Source organism: Hyla sarda, chromosome 12 (genome assembly GCF_029499605.1).
Source record: "Hyla sarda isolate aHylSar1 chromosome 12, aHylSar1.hap1, whole genome shotgun sequence".
Classification (NCBI taxonomy): Eukaryota; Metazoa; Chordata; class Amphibia; order Anura; family Hylidae; genus Hyla; species Hyla sarda.
In genome coordinates, this window is record NC_079200.1 from 36,834,414 (window position 1) to 36,853,348 (window position 18,935).

The 18,935-nt window shown below is 45.0% G+C and overlaps 1 protein-coding gene across 6 annotated transcripts in view; it reads right to left on the reverse strand.

Annotated features, from left to right (window-relative positions):
- Window positions 1-319: 319 nt before the first annotated feature.
- The window catches only part of HROB (homologous recombination factor with OB-fold), a 60,091-nt gene continuing 41,475 nt past the window's right edge, over window positions 320-18,935 (reverse strand). For 3 of the 6 annotated variants that reach the window (XM_056549051.1, XM_056549049.1, XM_056549053.1), the window contains exons 2-10: window positions 10,139-10,192; window positions 8,173-9,018; window positions 6,300-6,383; window positions 6,043-6,183; window positions 5,847-5,955; window positions 5,552-5,637; window positions 5,008-5,109; window positions 2,070-2,358; window positions 320-1,079 (exon numbers count right to left, since the gene is read on the reverse strand). In XM_056549051.1, coding sequence (XP_056405026.1) covers window positions 1,039-1,079; window positions 2,070-2,358; window positions 5,008-5,109; window positions 5,552-5,637; window positions 5,847-5,955; window positions 6,043-6,183; window positions 6,300-6,383; window positions 8,173-8,886 — 1,566 coding nt within the window. In that variant the 5' untranslated portion in view covers window positions 8,887-9,018; window positions 10,139-10,192 and the 3' untranslated portion in view covers window positions 320-1,038. Of the gene's footprint in view, window positions 1,080-2,069; window positions 2,359-5,007; window positions 5,110-5,551; window positions 5,638-5,846; window positions 5,956-6,042; window positions 6,184-6,299; window positions 6,384-8,172; window positions 9,019-10,138; window positions 10,193-11,903; window positions 12,407-12,793; window positions 12,875-18,935 lie in introns of those variants that run through there. The other 3 variants (XM_056549047.1, XM_056549050.1, XM_056549048.1) reach the window with 3 other exon arrangements.

An 18,935-nucleotide genomic window follows, 5' to 3' on the forward strand; every position in this document is an offset into this window, starting at 1 on the left:
TCACGCCCCCTCCCATAGACTTGCATTGAGGGGACGGGGCGTGACGTCACATGGGGGCGGAGTCTACGTCACGCTCTTTCGCTCGCATAATCGGGATCCGAAGCCTCCAGTGTTGCCGGTAGCCATTGAGGTGGGTGCTGCAGCCGAGATCCCGGGGGTCCCCAGCAGCGGGACCCCCACGATCTGACATCTTATCCCCTTTCCTTTGGATAGGGGATAAGATGTCTATAGGGGTGGAGTACCCCTTTAAACGTTTATATACAGATCATTAACTACTGCTCTAATAAAATAAATTCTAACCCACTGGTGAAACAGAAGGAACATTTCCATTAACTTTATTAAACCAGCTCAGAATACAGCTTATACAGAAAAATATGGACTCTTAACCATTTACTGTCGCCGACACTCAAATTGGATGTATTTGAATGTGGGTGATCAAGCTAGAAAACCAGAAGTACTAGATTCCTGTTTACTTTCATCCACATTACTTTGGATATACGAATACTGCATAACCACTGGGCAGGGCATGCTGGGAATACTAGCTTCACAACTGGGGGTACTGCATTACCCTTTAATATGTGTCTATTACTCTAATCCAGTGTTCCTCAACCTAAGGCTCTTAAGCTGTTGCCAAGCTACAACTCCCACATACTTTGGCAACAACCAGTGAGCCACAGGTTGGGTAACACCGCTCTGATCACTAACAGTGGGACATTTATTACTTTAGGGCTGGGATTGCTTCAATTGCAACTCTTGGCAATGTCAGTAGAACACAGATGTCACTTATACCAGTCTGTATTTTATATAGAGAGATCAGAAGGGCTGTAACAATGTGCGGCTGCTCTCTCCATTCACAATATACAATGACAAAAACTGAAGTATGATGAGGCTCTTGAGAATCGAGATCACTGAGGCAGTGTTCAAATCCTTCTAGTATATACCATCAGTCTTATTTATTTACAGGTCCCAGCAGCCAGTGCATCGACAGATTCCGGCCAATGCTATAATACTGGTGATATTTGGTTTGAAAGCCACATGTTAGTCTTCTGGAAGGTCACAAAACAGCGAGTCAAGATCATCTGCACAAAAGAAAAAAGTATATTTAAAAAGAAAAACAAAAAACATTTTTAAAGAAACAGTACCTCTCATGTATAGGCTGTATCTGGTATTGCAGCTCAGCCACATTTAAAAGATTTGTACACTATGCCTGGATTTTTCCACAAATGAGCACCACCATATGTACAGTGTCCCACCGACACCATTGTATGAACTGCACCATACCTAATAAGCTAGTCCAGCAGTGCCTACATCTATCTGTATCTCTATAGTGAGACATTTTAAAGATAACTCGGTCAAAAATAAACGTATCCCCTATCCACAAAATAGGGGATAAGTAGCTGATCGCAGGGGGTCCAACCGCTGGGGCCACACGTGATCACCGGGACAAGACCCCAGCACTCTGTGTGAGAAGCTCCATTCATTTCTATGGGAGCGCTGATGATGCCCCAGAGCTGTTCTCCGGTCTTTTCGGTGCTTCCATAGGAATGAATAAAGCGTGTATCGGCTGCAGAACACATTCTTCACTGAGCGCCAGGTCCCGTCACAGTGATTGCGGGGGGTTCCCAGCGGTTGGACCCCCCGCAATCAGCTACTTATCCTCTATCCTGTGAATAGGGGATGTTATTTTTCACCGGAGATCTCATGACATTGCTGAAGCCTTGAATCGGCTGAGCGGGCAATTCCTTATGAACACCAACACCTAAAAGTCCTGCGCAGTGGTATCAGGCTCCATCAGACTGGCAGTGGCAGGGGAACAGGGAAGGAAAGTACTTTTTTCAAACAAGCTTGAGCATAATGATTTATAAAGTTAAAAAAAATATATATATCCCAGGAATAATCCTATAGGATGCATTAACACATGCCAAATCTGCTGTAAATTTTGCAAGGCCAGTCCTATGTATTTTTGTTTGCCATGCCAATGGCACGCAGATTTTCTAACTAAAGATCCACAAGTGCACATCTGTGTGTGAGAATGCCCCCTCTAAAGGAATACCAATTATTTCACTCACCCAATTCCCAGTCTGCCTGTGGGGTTTCTGGCTGCTCTGTGCTGAATGGTGGGTGAGAAAGTGCTGGTTGGGTGTTTCTTGAGCATGTAGTGTTGAAGGAAGGAAGAGATCTTGCAGGGTGAAGACTTCTTGAGGATGGGTGAGACTCTGTTGACTGGGAGACTCCGGGATGTGAAGTGCTGGAGTGAGGGGGAGAGGGTCTCTGTGCAGCACTGGGCTGGTCTCTGCTGGATGAGGGATGGAGTGGTGACCGTGTTTGGTTGCTGTTAAAATCCACTTCATGTGGTCCCTGAATGTAGGCAGAAGCAGTAACATTTCTATCAAATAAAAACTGATTTTTTCCTTTAGAACTCTATTATCCCTACTAAACGGGCTAGGCTGACAACTGGTATTGCCATAACTCTTGCCCATAGGGAGTGTCCTATAGAACCAGCACAGATTAGACACTGTCAGTATGTGCAGGGACAGGTCTCATAAGCAAGTGGAATACTAACTAAGATGTCAGTCTATGAATTAAAGGGGAACTCCGGTGGAAACAAGTAGAAAACAAATGTTTTCAAATCAACTGGTGCCAGTTAAAGTTAAACAGATTTGTAAAATACTTCTATTAAAAAATCTTAATCCTTCCAGTACTTATTAGTAGGGTTTGGCCGATATTATCGGCCGATATTCACGATTTTGGACATTATCGGTATCGGCAATTACACGCCCCCGTGTGACGTCACGCTCCGCCCCTCAATGCAAGCCTACGGGAGGGGGCGTGATAGCTGTCACGTCCCCTCCCGTAGCTTGCATTGAGGGGCGGAGCGTGATGTCACATGGGGGCGGAGGCGTGACGTCACACGCCGCCGGCCCTGTGGTCGCCGGTAATCAGACCTGGAGCGAACAAGCTCCAGGGACTGATTACAAATGGGGTGCCGTGGTCAAGATCACGGGGGTCCCCAGCGGCAGGACTCCCACGATCAGGCATCTTATCCCCTATCCTTTGGATAGGGAATAAGATGTGTAAGCACCGGAGAACCCCTTTAACCCCTTAAGGACTCAGCCCATTTTGGCCTTAAGGACTCAGACAATTTAATTTTTACGTTTTCATTTTTTCCTCCTCGCCTTCTAAAAATCATAACTCTTTTATATTTTCATCCACAGACTAGTATGAGGGCTTGTTTTTTGCGCGACCAGTTGTCCTTTGTAATGACATCACTCATTATATCATAAAATGTATGGCGCAACCAAAAAACACTATTTTTGTGGGGAAATTAAAACGAAAAACGCAATTTTGCTAATTTTGGAAGGTTTCGTTTTCACGCCGTACAATTTATGGTAAAAATGACATGTGTTCTTTATTCTGAGGGTCAATACGATTAAAATGATACCCATTATTATATACTTTTATATTATTGTTGCGCTTAAAAAAAATCACAAACTTTTTAACCAAATTAGTACGTTTATAATCCCTTTATTTTGATGACCTCTAACTTTTTTATTTTTCCGTATAAGCGGCGGTATGGGGGCTCATTTTTTGCGCCATGATCTGTACTTTTTTTGATACCACATTTGCATATAAAAAACTTTTAATACATTTTTTATAATTTTTTTTTTTAATAAAATGTATTAAAAAAGTAGGAATTTTGGACTTTTTTTTTTTTCCCTTCACGCCGTTCACCGTACGGGATCATTAACATTTTATTTTAATAGTTCGGACATTTACGCACTCGGCGATACCAAATATGTCTATAAAAAATGTTTTTTACGCTTTTTGGGGGTAAAATAGGAAAAAACGGACGTTTTACTTTTTTATTGGGGGAGGGGATTTTTCACTTTTACTTTTACATTTTTTTACATTTTTTTTTTTTACACTTGAATAGTCCCCATAGGGGACTATTCATAGCAATACCATGATTGCTAATACTGATCTGTTCTATGTATAGGACATAGAACAGATCAGTGTTTTCGGCGATCTTCTGCTCTGGTCTGCTCGATCACAGACCAGAGCAGGAGACGCCGGGAGCCGCACGGAGGAAGGAGAGGGGACCTCCGTGCGGCGTTATGAATGATCGGATCCCCGCAGCAGCGCTGCGGGCGATCCGATCGTTCAATTAAATCACGAACTGCCGCAGATGCCGGGATCTGTATTGATCCCGGCACCTGAGGGGTTAATGGCGGACGCCCGCGAGATCGCGGGCGTCGGCCATTGCCGGCGGGTCCCTGGCTGCGATCAGCAGCCGGGATCAGCCGCGCATGACACGGGCATCGCTCCGATGCCCGCGGTTATGCACAGGACGTAAATGTACGTCCTGGTGTGTTAAGTACCACCTCACCAGGACGTACATTTACGTCCTGCGTCCTTAAGGGGTTAAAACCAAGCACATCATTATTTTTCTTGTGAAATTTCCAATAAGTTTGATGAGTCACATGACCCTCTTCCTATTGAAAAAACAAAAGTTGGATTCAAAATGGCCGACTTCAAAATGCCACCATGGTCACCACCCATCTTGAAAAAAGTTTCCCCCCTCACATATACTAATGTGCCACAAACAGGAAGTTAATATCACCAACCATTCCCATTTTATTAAGATGTATCCATATAAATGGCCCACCCTGTATATCTGTAGTATACAGCAGCTGATAAGTACTGGAAGGATTAAGATTTTTAAATTGAAGTAATTTACAAATCTGTTTAACTTTCTGGCACCAGTTGATTTGAAAAAAAAAAAAAAACATTTCCACCGGAGTACCCCTTTAATGTCCAGAAGGACTAAAAGAAGAATGGCACAATCATCATCTGGAACACAAGTATTTACTCAGCCGGACATGTCAGGAGAGGGGACGCATCCTCCTTAAGGTCAATGAATAGTAAAATATGCAGCTGATTTTGCTACCCATTGACTTCAATTCCCACGGACCATGCAGATGGGAGACAACGAGGCATATTCCTTACCTTGGTTTTCACACCCTCCTCTAGAGGGGGATAGATTTTTACCAAGTTGCTTGGGGTCACATTAAGATAATGATTACGATGAGACGGTGAGAACACTCCGACCTGCAATTGCAAAAAACAAATGCTCAATGTGTACAATATAGGCATTATTTTTATTTTAGTTTTATATATATAAAAAAAGCAAGCAGGAGAAAGGTAAGTAGTGTCTGTAATAAGTACTTAATTTTAGGGACAATAACCATTTGGTGAGGTTACAACGACCTTTCCAGGAAGCATAAGGGATTCGCCAGGATTTTATAGCTTTATCTATAGAAAATAAACCCAATTCTACAGGAGGACATAGCATCACAGGATCCAACTCGAGTAGTATAAATTGCAGATGAAGTGCATACTAGAGAACAGGTCCCATTGTAAACATTATGGTTTGGGATTTGTTCTGTGGACAGAACAAGCAGTGCTAGGCCCCCTTTCTCCAAGGGCCCCACAACAGCAACTGGTTTGTCTTTTTTTATACAACATAAAATATATAGAAAACCACAAATACCTGTTCTAACAAGAGAATGCTCCCAATCTTTAGTTCACTCTCTCGCTCTTCTAGTAGAAGATGATGGACGGTGCCTTGAATATCTCCTGGAGGAAAGCAGACACATTAGTATTTAATGTACAGTGACCATAAAGGAGAAAACTGGATAAGGAAATGGTGGCTGACATAGATAAGATGACCCTCATAAGATGACCCTCATGATTTATAAAGGGGTCCATCAGAGCTCTATTGTGGTGTTCGAAAAACTAGGTCTAGAAGTAAATGGGAGGCCGAGAGTATAAAAGGGACACAATACCTGTTGGGTCTCTGAACACTGCACTAGCATCTCCGTTGGCCGGGGTTAGCGTTTTAAGGGCCACTGCCATTCTTGGGACTTTGTTCCGCGGGAGTTGCTTGAGAGCTGCCTGTACATATTGAAGAATAAACAGGGGGTGAGCGGTGATGTCACAGAGCTTCTATCACTCTGAAGAAGGGAGAGAAGGTACTGTCACCTTGCGCAGAACCATGACCACGCTGTATGTTCGGAGGAAGCAAGTGGGGTCATTTTCATCCAATGACAGCTCGGCTTTCATGGCGGCCCAGGGACCTCTGATAAACTGATCTTCTGTTTGCTGCTGTGAGGATCTCCCTTTCTGCAAATCAAGGGAATTTTGAGCCTATAAAGGGGCTGATGTTATGTAGAGGAAGAATAGATGGGAGCTTGAAAAAGACTGTACACATAGGAAGGAATAATGTAGTAAAAACCTACATTACTATGTGGCTTAGCACGTGCTCCGTGGCTCGGCGTGTGAGGAGTGGACACCAGGATTTCATCAAGCTTTCTGCCACTGCCCTAAGAACAGATGTAAATGTAAAGTTTATTCAAGGACAAAAGTACAGTAACAAGTCATATGACACAGGAAGATTATCAGGTTACCTTCCTGGCACTATCCCTTATACCAGCAGAGGGCAGTCTAACACTAGCATACAGGACTCAAAGCACCGGCCATTACTGGCATTGTTACATTATATACACACCAATCTGCCATAACATTAAAGTGTCCCAGTGACTTCGTTTTTTTTACATAATGCAGGGACATGTCAAAAGTGCAGAGACCCCGACCAATTAGAAGAATGAGCAGGGATAAGTGGCCAGTAGTGCGGTTTACTCCTTGTCTAGGGCAGTGGTCTCCAACCTGCGGATCTCCAGATGTTGCAAAACTACAACTCCCAGCATGCCCGGTCCGGGCATGCTGGGAGTTGTAGTTTTGCAACATCTGGAGGTCCGCAGGTTGGAGACCACTGATCTAGGGAGAGCCAAAGATTAAAGCATACTGACGCACTCTTATCCTTGCTCGTTCTCCTGATTGACGGGGGTCTCAGCACTGAGAAACCAATCAAAGCTTTTGCCGACACATGCCCTCCATGCATCTCTATGGGAGAGCCGGAGTTACCCAAACTCTATATCTTCGGCTCTCCCATAGAGATACACGGAGGGGGCGTGACGGCCACAGCTTCGTGTGATGGTCAACACGCCTCCATTCATGATTCCCAGCTTATCCTCTATTCTGTCGATAGGGGATAACTTTTGTTATACTGCTTAACTCCTTTAATATTATGCTGGTGCATGTCCGGGGGCAGAGGGAAAATGAAGCCAGGGTAAAAAGTTCTCAAGATGTGGCTGCACACACTAAGGGCACAGAGCAGATCCTACTGTGCACAACATCCAGTCCTTAAATTACATTATTACACCTCTGTCCGCCAACACCACACGAACACATGACCATCAGATGCGCTAATCCTCTGCACCTAATCAGACCTGATGACGGGAAATCTACAATACAAGCACTTGGCTGGCACTTGAATTGATGGCGATGTCTAGACGGCTTGGTCATCAGCTCAGCACTCCTGACAAAGGGAATGTGCCAATTTGTCAAAAGTGCTGAATGACAAACTACTGCTGTGCAGGTATGACTACTGATTGAAGGAGGAGGAGGGCTAGTGACCGACACTACACCACCAAATACTAGAACAGAGTCAGCATATTAAAGGACATCTGCAGCGTGAATAACACTTATCCCCTATCTACAGGATAGGGGATAAGTGTTTGATCGCCGGGGTCCGACCGCTGGGACCCCCTGTGATCTCCTGTGCAGGGGGCGTGCCGGCCGCAGCATGACGTTGCAGCCGGAACGCCTCCTCCATACATTTCTATGGGAGAGGCGGGGAGGCACGAACGCTGCCTCCCCGCCTCTCCCATAGAACTGTATGGGGGACGAGGAGGAGACGGGGCGTCACCGTCGACCTCTAGGTCGACGCTACGCGCCTTAGTGCTCACCATGAGTGCAAATGGCGGCGCCCCGTACAGGAGATCACAGGGGGTCCCAGCGGTCGGACCCCCGCAATCAAACACTTATCCCCTATCCTGTGGATAAGGGATAAGTGTCATACCGCTGCAGTTGTCCTTTAACTACACAGAAGGCATATCAAAGACTTCCATATAATGTAAAAGATGTCAGCACAATCTATATTAGAGGAACACTCCATGCCTAACCTATAAACTGTGTTACGCTTAGTGCAATCCTGAGGGGGCAGGGCATGACACAGACCCCCGAACACATTTCTTCCTCTGGATAGATCACCTGCTGTGGAAGGAGTCCTGCTGGTCCTGGAAATCTCCTCTCTTTGGGTGGAGGGGTCTCCCATGGCAAATTCTTAGGGGTCTTGTTAGCTGCTGTCATTAGCTGTAGTAGATGATTGGTGACCACCGGTGTCTGCAGAGTATTTGGTGTGTTTGGACGAGGAGATGAAAGAGGAGTTCTTGGTATTGGGTGCGAGTTAGTAGGTCCAGTCTGCCATGTGTTTGCTGAGCCTGATGCACTGGGCGACACAATGGGACGGGGATAAGCAGAATTTGAGAAGTGAGTGAAGCTTCCACCTCTCACAGGGGTAACAGGCTGGGGTTCCACACCAGGCCTCAAACATGGCCTCTTAGCACTTGGTCCTGGGGATTGACTTGGTCCATTTTCACTTAGATGAACACTGGGATTATGGTTAGCAATGAAACTTGGATGCTGTGACTGTGCAGTGATATCGCTCAGACAATGTCTGACTCCTGCATCATTGTTACTTCGAGGTGGTCGCAACTGGAATGAAGAATTATTTGAGTCTTTTCCAATGTCCTGGTTAACTGGTCTGAGAAGCAGATGAGGTTTTGGTACCTGGCGGTGATGTTGAGACACCTCAGCCTCTACCTCGCTGCAGAGAGACAAAAGTTCCTCATCATCCACTTCCTGGACTGCGGGGGGTGCATTTAGTGTTTCTGAAGATCTCACACTTCTATCAGCAATAGTCATATGCTGCACTGGTAAGGACTTTCCTGCCCCTGACACTTCAATAGTGTATTTAGGGATAGGCCTAAGATTGACAGATGTTGGTTCATGGTTACCCTGACTGGACTCTACATCTTCAAGTGCAGACACGAAATCCTAAAGAAAAGGGATGATATAAATAACAATATATGTAAGATGGTGAGGAGCGCACCCCTACAAATTGGGAGTATTCATTCTCCTGACCCATGGCCAAAGAGAGCCGTATACAGCTTCTTACAAGAAGTTTCCGTTCTGAAGAATAAGGGTCCCAGATGTGCGTGTCCCTCCTCAGCTGAATTAATAATTCTCAGAAGGTAAAACACAGAATCTAATTTGTTAAAGGGGTATTTAGGGGAACTGGACGTATCTCCTATTCAAAGGATCTTCTGTACAGGGCCAGGAAACTCACCCACACATGGGGGGCTCTAGCTCCCACCCTTGGAGAGGTCCAGGAGTGACGGCCCGCTCAGCCAAGACTAAGATGGGGCTCTGTCTCAGCCAGTGATTGGCTAAGCGGGCTGTCACTCCTGCTTGTTTTGGAAGGTGGGGGCCAGAGCGCTCCAAGGAGGGGAGAGTTGCCTGCTCCTTTACAGGAGATCATAAAAGGTCCAGAGGTCGGACACCCCTTCCCCCTCGATCAGACACTTATCCCCTATCCCATAGTAAGGGAATAAGTTGCGTTCCCCTGAATACCCTGTTAATATTATGGCACAGTCAATCTGTCTGTATCTTATGACAACCAGTCACTGCACATTTTGAGAAACAAAAGCCGAGCTCTGATTGGTTACATTCTGTCACACACATTTTTGTCTTTTGACAAATTGATAAATCTGGGCATGCGAGTAACTTTTGCAGAGAATCACAATCGCTTTCCCATCTTACAGGTAGCACCATAACATTTAGGGAATGTTCACATCTAAACTGAGACTATGTTTGTGGGTCTGGAAGACCACAAAATGGAATGCGCTGTATACCGAATATACTCGAGTGATAGCCACCACATTGAATGGGCACAGTATTAAAACAGTGACTACATTGGGTTCATTTCTAAGTGCCATTTTCTTTGTGGGTGCTTGCACTTTTAAGTCCCCCCAAAAAAAAGACACTTAGAAATGGACCAAACATATAGAAAATATGAGACTACATTAGGTCCACTGAACCCCTGCGCAAGTACTCCACTGGCATACCCGTGTACACTCAAATGTAGTTTTGGTTGAGATGTTAAGATTACTATTACCTCATCATCAAAATCTTCAGACCCGGAACAGAAGAGGTCCTGAAAACTTAAAGCCTGAAAAAGACAAAAAGTTCTCATAAGAAATTAACATAAAATTTGCAGTCTACAGACACTACAACTCCTAGGTCAGTGGCCTGGCCTCCAGTCATTATTTCAGTTTAAAGAGGTCTTCCGCTTCGTACAAACCCTTGACAATAAGCTGATCACAAAGTGTCCTCCTGCTGGGACCCTCAGCGGAGAATCATGGCAGTAAGCATTTAAAGGAAAACGGTCACCTGTTCACCCACACTAAACCCAATACACCAGGTTATGGTGCGGGTGAACAGGAGACTAGTGAGGGGTCTCTGACCAATACACATACCTTCAAACCGGTGCCCGGATTGGCTTCTATCTGCATTGAATTGCGTGCTGGAGGCGGGCCCACCGGCTGGATTTTTTTTTGTAAACTTTTTTTTTTAAACTCAACTGGTGCCAGAAAGTTAAACAGATTTGTAAATCACTTCTATTAAAAAAATCTTAATCCTTTCAGTACATTTTAGGGGCTGTATACTAAAGAGAAATCCAAAAAGAAATGCATTTCCTGTGATGTCCTGACCACAGTGCTCTCTGCTGACCTCTGCTGTCCATTTTAGGAACTGTCCAGAAAAGGAGAAAATCCCCATAGCAAACATATGCTGCTCTGGAGAGCGGAGAGCACTGTGGTCAGGACATCACCGGAAATGCATTTCTTTTTGGATTTCTCTTTAGTATACAGCCCCTAAAAAGTACTGGAAGGATTAAGATTTTTTAATAGAAGTGATTTACAAATCTGTATAACTTTCTTTTAAAAAAAAAAAAAAAGTTTTCCACGGGAGTACCCCTTTAATGGTCGCTGGTCACGTGAGCGCTTGTGCCTTCTGAACACTCACGTGACCAGCAACCATGAATACTCAAATCCAGCGCACAATTCAGTGCAGATAGAAGCCGATCTTCATAGGGACCGGGTGCTGGACTGAAGGTATGTATGTTAGTCAGAGAGCCCGCATTGGTCTCCTGTTCACCCGCACCATAACCCGGTGTATTGGGTTTAGTGTGGGTGAACGGATGACCGTTTTCCTTTAATTTTCCTGCAGCGCCACTACAGGGTAAACTGAGCATTACACAATGAATTTCAAATCAATAGATTGTTTATGTAATGCAGGACAGCTCCTCTAGAGCAGTGATCTTCAACCTGCGGACCTCCAGATGTTGCAAAACTACAACTCCCAGCATGCCGGGACAGCCGTTGGCTGTCCGGGCATGCTGGGAGTTGTAGTTTTGCAACATCTGGAGGTCCGCAGGTTGAAGATCACTGCTCTAGAGCATTGTTATCCAACCAGGGTGCCTCCAGCTTTTGCAAAACTACAACTCCCAGCACGCCCAGACAGCCGTTGGCTGTCCGGGCATGCTGGGAGTTGTAGTTTTGCAACATCTGGAAGTCCGCAGGTTGAAGATCACTGCTCTAGAGCATTGTTATCCAACCAGGGTGCCTCCAGCTTTTGCAAAACTACAACTCCCAGCATGCCCAGACAGCCCACAAGCACCTTTGTTAGGAAACATTGCTCTTGAGTGAGGGATCCTCTCTGTAACCACTCTCCTTTTTTGGCCAAAACATGAAGATCCTGAACATGACATCTTCATGTTTTATTCATACGGCTGCTGCACTAAATTATGGATGACATGTATGTGAACCAAAACTGCACCTTTCCTAAAACTGAACTTTTGCACAAATTATGAGAAAACATACCATGTGGGCATGGGGGTCCTGAAGGACTGGAGGAACAATGCCTTTCTTAAAAAAATAATAGGACCTCATACTATCTATTAGGTTGCTGGTAAGGAATGTTGTCATTAATTCCCACAAGGCCTAGTTACATTATAATCCAACAGAAAGACTGGCACAGTTGTAAAGGCTACGGTGAAGGGGGGCGCTCTAGGGCCTCACTCTACATGAATCTGCTGGAAGAGGACCCACGTAAAGTTCTTGCACTGGCCTGTGCTGACCTTACGGTCCATTGCTGTTTGACTCATAGTCCTCACTGTCCCCTGAAAATATTTGCTTTGTATCCTGTAAGAATAGAATGCCACTTTATACAGCATCTTCTCCTCATGCACCTCTGAATGAGGTTCCCCTTATCCCAAGATAAGCAGCTGATCAGTGGGGTCCAACCGCTGGGACCCTGCACTGATCACCGAGGTCCCTTGTTCAGTGGAACATTAGGGCGCATGCTCAGCCACTACTTCCAAATTTACATGAGATTAGCGCTTGACAATGCTATAGACCTGTGCTTCCCAACCAAGGTGCCTCTAGCTGTTGCAAAACTACAACTCCCAGCATGCCTGGACAGCTAAAGGCTGTCCGGGCATGCTGGAAGTTGTAGTTTACAACATCTAGAGGCACCTTGGTTGGGAAACACTACTATCGACAGCGAATAAGTGGTGGCTGAGCATGCACGTTGCCTCTCCTTTCACTCGGGAGACAAGGGACCTCTGTTCTCCTGATCTGTGGGGTGTCTCCCAATCAGCTTATCACCTTTTCTGTGGTAAGGGGAACACTGTTACGGTATGTTCACATGCTGCAAATCAGCTGCAAAAAATGCGTAAAATTTCTGCACCAGAACAAATCAATGTACTTACAATCAATTGCAGAAAATCCCCAGCTGATCAGCTGTGTGTGAACATACCCTTAAAGGGGTACTCCGGTGAAAACCTTTTTTCTTTTAAATCAACTGGGGGCAGAAAGTTAAACATATTTGTAAATTATAACAAAAAAAGAGAAAAGAGTCTCAGCTCACCTGGGGCGTGCACGGCTACGTCCAACCAAAGCAGAAAAAAGTAGAAAAAGGCCAGCACGGCTGAATGAAATCTTCAAAACTTTATTCACAAATCCTCGTTAAAAAACATTCACGGTGGCAGAAAGACACGGACATAGAAAAAATTGCACATGGAAAAACAGTCCCAAACAAGGTCAGCCTTGTTTGGGACTGTTTTTCCATGTGCAATTTTTTCGATTTTTGTATATGTCCGTGTCTTTCTGCCACCGTGAATGTTTTTTAACGAGGATTCGTGAATAAAGTTTTGAAGATTTCATTCAGCCGTGCTGGCCTTTTTCTACTTTTTTCATATTTGTAAATTACTTCTATTAAATCTTAATCCTTCCAGTACTTATTAGCTGCTGAATGCTACAGAGGAAATTCCTTTCTTTTTGGAACACTGATGACATCACGAGCACAGTGCTCTCTGCTGACATCTCTGTCCATTTTAGCAACCATGCATAGCAGATGTATGCTAAGGGCAGCATGGTGGCTCAGTGGTTAGCACTGCTGCCTTGCAGTGCTGGGGACTTGGGTTCAAATCCCACTAAGGACAACAATAAATAAAGCGTTATTATTTTTATAATAACGTCAGCAGAGAGAACTGTGTTCGTGATGTCATCAGAGAGCATTCCAAAAAGAATTTCCTCTGTAGTATTCAGCAGCTAATAAGTACCGGAAGGATTACGATTTTATAATAGAAGTAATTTACAAATATGTTTAACTTTCTGCCACCAGTTGATTTAAAAGAAAAAAGGTTTTAACCGGAGTACCCCTTTAATATTGCGATAACTCCCTTAACCCCTTAAGGACTCAGGGTTTTTCCGTTTTTGCACTTTCGTTTTTTCCTCCTTACCTTTTAAAAATCATAACCCTTTCAATTTTCCACCTAAAAATCCATTTTATGGCTTATTTTTTTCGTCGCCAATTCTACTTTGCAGTGACATTAGTCATTTTACCCAAAAATGCACGGCGAAACGGGAAAAAAAAATCATTGTGCGACAAAATCGAAAAAAAAACCGCCATTTTGTAACTTTTGGGGGCTTCCGTTTCTACGCAGTGCATATTTCGGTAAAAATTACACCTTATAATTATTCTGTAGGTCCATACGGTTAAAATGATACCCTACTTATATAGGTTTGATTTTGTCGCACTTCTGGAAAAAATCATAACTACATGCAGGAAAATGTATACGTTTAAAAATTTCATCTTCTGACCCCTATAACTTTTTTATTTTTCCACGTACGGGGCGGTATGAGGACTCATTTTTTGCGCCGTGATCTGAAATTTTTATCGGTATGACTTTTGTTTTGATCTGACTTTTGATCACTTTTTATTCATTTTTTTAATGTTATAAAAAGTGACCAAAATACGCTTTTTTGGACTTTGGAATTTTTTTGCGCGTACGCCATTGACCGTACGGCTTAATTAATGATATATTTTTATAGTTCGGACATTTACGCACGCGGTGATACCACATATGTTTATTTTTTTTTCTTTTTACACTGTTTTATTTTTTTTATGGGAAAAGGGGGGTGATTCAAACTTTTATTAGGGAAGGGGTTAAATGACCTTTATTAACACTTTTTTTTTGCAGTGTTATAGGTCCCATAGGGACCTATAACACTGCACACACTGATCTCTCATCCTGATCACAGGCGTGTATTAACACGCCTGTGATCAGCATTATCGGCGCTTGACTGCTCCTGCCTGGATCTCAGGCACGGAGCAGTCATTCGTCGATCGGACACCGAGGAGGCAGGTAAGGGTCCTCCCGGTGTCCTGCAAGCTGTTCGGGACGCCGCGATTTCACCGCGGCGGTCCCGAACAGCCCGACTGAGCAGCCGGGATACTTTCAGTTTCACTTTAGAAGCGGCGGTCAAAGCTTTGACCACCGCTTCTAAAGGGTTAATACCGCACATCGCCGCGATCGGCGATGTGTGGTATTAGCCGCGGGTCCCGGCCGTTGATTAGCGCCGGGACCGACGCGATATGATGCGGGATCGCGCCGCGATCCCGCTTCATATCGCGGGAGCCGGCGCAGGACGTAAATATACGTCCTGCGTCGTTAAGGGGTTAAAGGGGTACTCTGGCAGTAGGGTGTTTTTTTGTTTTTCCTTTTTCTTTAATATGTCCATTCTGTCAGGTATATGAATTTAACCCCTTGACGACGAGCGACGTACATGTACGGCGCCGCGAAGTGTCACTTGGCGCGCGGCGACGTACATGTACGTCGCGGGGTTCCGGGAGCGCCGCGTCGCCGGGAGCGGTGATCGGACCGGGATGACTGCTGTTATCTAACAGCAGGCATCCCGGCACATCGCCGAGGGGGGTCCTGAGACCCCCCCATGACCGCGATGCGCGCAAATCGCAGGTCAATTCAGACCTGCGATCTGCGCGATTCCGGGTCATACGGGTCACTGGTGACCCGGTGACCCGGAAAATAAGAGGGATCGTAGGTGTCCGAGACACCCTCAAACCCCCTAAAGGGATAGGAGTTTGGTGGCAGGGTTGCCACCCCTCCTATCCCTGCTATTGGTCGGCCGAGCGACCGACCGATAGCAGACCGGGGGAGGGGGGGTTAAAGTTCGGTTCCCCCGCTTTGCCCACCTATCGGTGTCCGGGCAAAACGGGGGAACCGTCCAGGGAGGGTCGGCGCCGAAGGTCCCTACCTGGATCCCGGATCGCGATCCTCCATGCGGGGATCCCCCACGTGCGGCGGCGGCGGCTTCCGGGTCCTGCTAGGCGAGTTGTTGCCTAGCAACATCCGGAGGGCCACAGTTTACAGCGGTCTCTAAACCGTGGCCCTCCAGATGTTGCAAAACTACAACTCCCAGCATGCCCAGACAGCTGTTTGCTGTGTGGGCATGCTGGGACTTGTAGTTTTGCAATATTTAGAGGGGTTCAGGTTGTAGATCACTAAGTGGTCTCAAACTGTAGCCCTCCAGATGTTGCAAAACTACAACTCTCAGCATGCACAGACAGCAGTTTGCTGTCTGGGCATGCTGAGAGTTGTAGTTTTGCAACATCTGGAGGGCCACAGTTTTGAGACCACTGGACAGTGATTTACAACTTGAACCCCTCTAAATCTTGCAAAACTACAACTCCCAGCATTCAGGAACAGCATAAGGCTGTCTTGGCATGCTGGGAGTTGTACTTGCATGCCTCCAGCCATTGCATAACTACATCTCCCAGCATGCCCTTCCGCAATCAGTACATGCTGGGAGTTGCAGTTTTGCAACAGCTGGAGGCACACTGGTTGGAAAATACTGAGTTAGGTCATAGAACCTAACTCAAGGTTTTCCAGCCAGTGTGCCTCCAGCTGTTGCAAAACTACAACTCCCAGCATGCATGGTCTGTCAGTGCATGCTGGGAGTTGTAGTTTTGACCCCCCTCCCGTGTGAATGTACAGGCTACATTCACACTGGCGGCAGATTACAATGAGTTCCCCGCTGCAAATTTGAGCTGCGGCAAATTTTCCGCCGCAGCTCAAACTCCTAGCGGGAGACTCAGTGTAATCTGCCGCCAGTGTGAATGTAACCTAAAAACACTACACTACACCAACATAAAATAAAGAGTAAAACACTACATATACACACGTACACTGCCCCCCCACCACCCCCCTTCCCCAATAAAAATGAAAAACGTGTTGTATGGCAGTGTTTCTAAGATGGAGCCTCCAGCTGTTGCAAAACAAAAACTCCCAGCATTTCTGGACAGCAATTGACTGTCCAAGCATCCTGGGAGTTTAGCAACAGCTGGAGGCACCCTGTTTGGGAATCACTGGCATAGAATACCCCTATGTCCACCCCTATGCAAGTCCCTAATTCAGGCCTCAAATGCGCATGGCGCTCTCTCACTTTGGAGCCCTGTCGTATTTCAAGGCAACAGAATAGGGTCACATATGGGGTATCGCCGTACTCGGGAGAAATTGCCTAACAAATTTTGGGGGGCTTTTTCTCCTTTTACCCCTTATGAAAAGGAACAGTTGGGGTCTACACCAGCATGTTAGTGTAAAAAAATAAAAAATTTTACACTAACATGCTGGTGTTGCCCTATACTTTTCATTTTCACAAGAGGTAAAAGGGAAAAACGCCCCCAAAATTTGTAAAGCAATTTCTCCCGAGTACGGAGATACCCCATGTGTGGGCGCAAAGTGCTCTGGGGGCGCACAACAAGGCCCAGAAGGGAAAGTGCGCCATGTACATTTGAGGTGATTTGCACAGAGGTGGCTGATTGTTACAGCGGTTCTGACAAACGCAAAAAAAAAAAACACACCCACATGTGACCCCATTTTGAAAACTACACCCCTCACGGATTGTAATAAGGGGTGCAGTGAGAATTTACACCCCACAGATGTCTGACGGATCTTTGGAACAGTGGTCCGTGAAAATGAAAAATTTTGCACAGCCCACTGTTCCAAAGATCTGTCATACACCAGTGGGGGGTAAATGCTCACTGTACCCCTCATTACATTCTGTGAAGGGTCTAGTTTCCAAAATGGTATGCCATGTGGGGGTCATTTTGCTGTTCTGGCACCATAGGGGCTTCCTAAATGTGACATGCCCCCCGAGCAAAATTTGCTCTCAAAAAGCCAAATATGACGCCTTCCCTTCTGAGCATTGTAGTTCGCCCGTAGTGCACTTCAGGTCCATTTATGGGGTACCTCCATACTCAGAAGAGATGGGGTTACAAATTTTGGGGGGTCTTTTCTGCTATTAACCCTTGCAAAAATGTGAAATTTGGGGGGAAACCCACATTTTAGTGAAATTATTTTTTTTTTTTTACATATGCAAAAGTCGTGAAACACCTGTGGGGTATTAAGGCTCACTTTATCCCTTGTTACGTTCCTCAAGGGGTCTAGTTTCCAAAATGGTATGACATGTGTTTTTTTTTTGATGTTCTGGCACCATAGGGGCTTCCTAAATGCAACATGCCCCCCGAGCAAAATTTGCTCTCAAAAAGCCAAATATGACTCCTTCTCTTCTGAGCATTGTAGTTCGTCCGCAGTGCACTTCAAGTCCACTTATGGGGTACCTCCATACTCAGAAGAGATGGGGTTACAAATTTTGGGGGGTCTTTTCTGGTATTAACCATTTAAAAAATGTGAAATTTGGGGGAAAACCAACATTTTAGTGACATTTTTATTTTTTTTTTTACATATGCAAAAGTCGTGAAACACCTGTGGGGTATTAAGGCTCACTTTATTCCTTGTTATGTTCCTCAAGGGGTCTAGTTTCCAAAATGGTATGCCATGTGTTTTTTTTTTTGCTGTTCTGGCACCATAGGGGCTTCCTAAATGTGACATGCCCCCCAAAAACCATTTCAGAAAAACGTACTCTCTAAAATCCCCTTGTCGCTCCTTCGCTTCTGAGCCCTCTACTGCGCCCGCCGAACACTTTACATAGACATATGAGGTATGTGCTTACTCGAGAAAAATTGGGCTACAAATATAAGTATACATTTTCTCCTTTTACCCCTTGTAAAAATTCAAAAATTGGGTCTACAAGAACATGCGAGTGTAAAAAATGAAGATTTTGAATTTTCTCCTTCACTTTGCTGCTTTTCCTGTGAAACACCTAAAGGGTTAAAACATTTACTGAAAGTCATTTTGAATACTTTGGGGGGTGCAGTTTTTATAATTGGGTCATTTATGGGGTATTTCTAATATGAAGACCCTTCAAATCCACTTCAAACCTGAACTGGTCCCTGAAAAATTGCAAGTTTGAAAATTTTGTGAAAAATTGGAAAATTGCTGCTGAACTTTGAAGCCCTCTGGTGTCTTCCAAAAGTAAAAACTCGTCAATTTTATGATGCAAACATAAAGTAGACATATTGTATATGTGAATCCCCAAAAAATTTTTTGGGAATATCCATTTTCCTTACAAGCAGAGAGCTTCAAAGTTAGAAAAATGCTAATTTTTAAATTTTTTCATAAAATTTTGGGATTTTTCACCAAGAAAGGA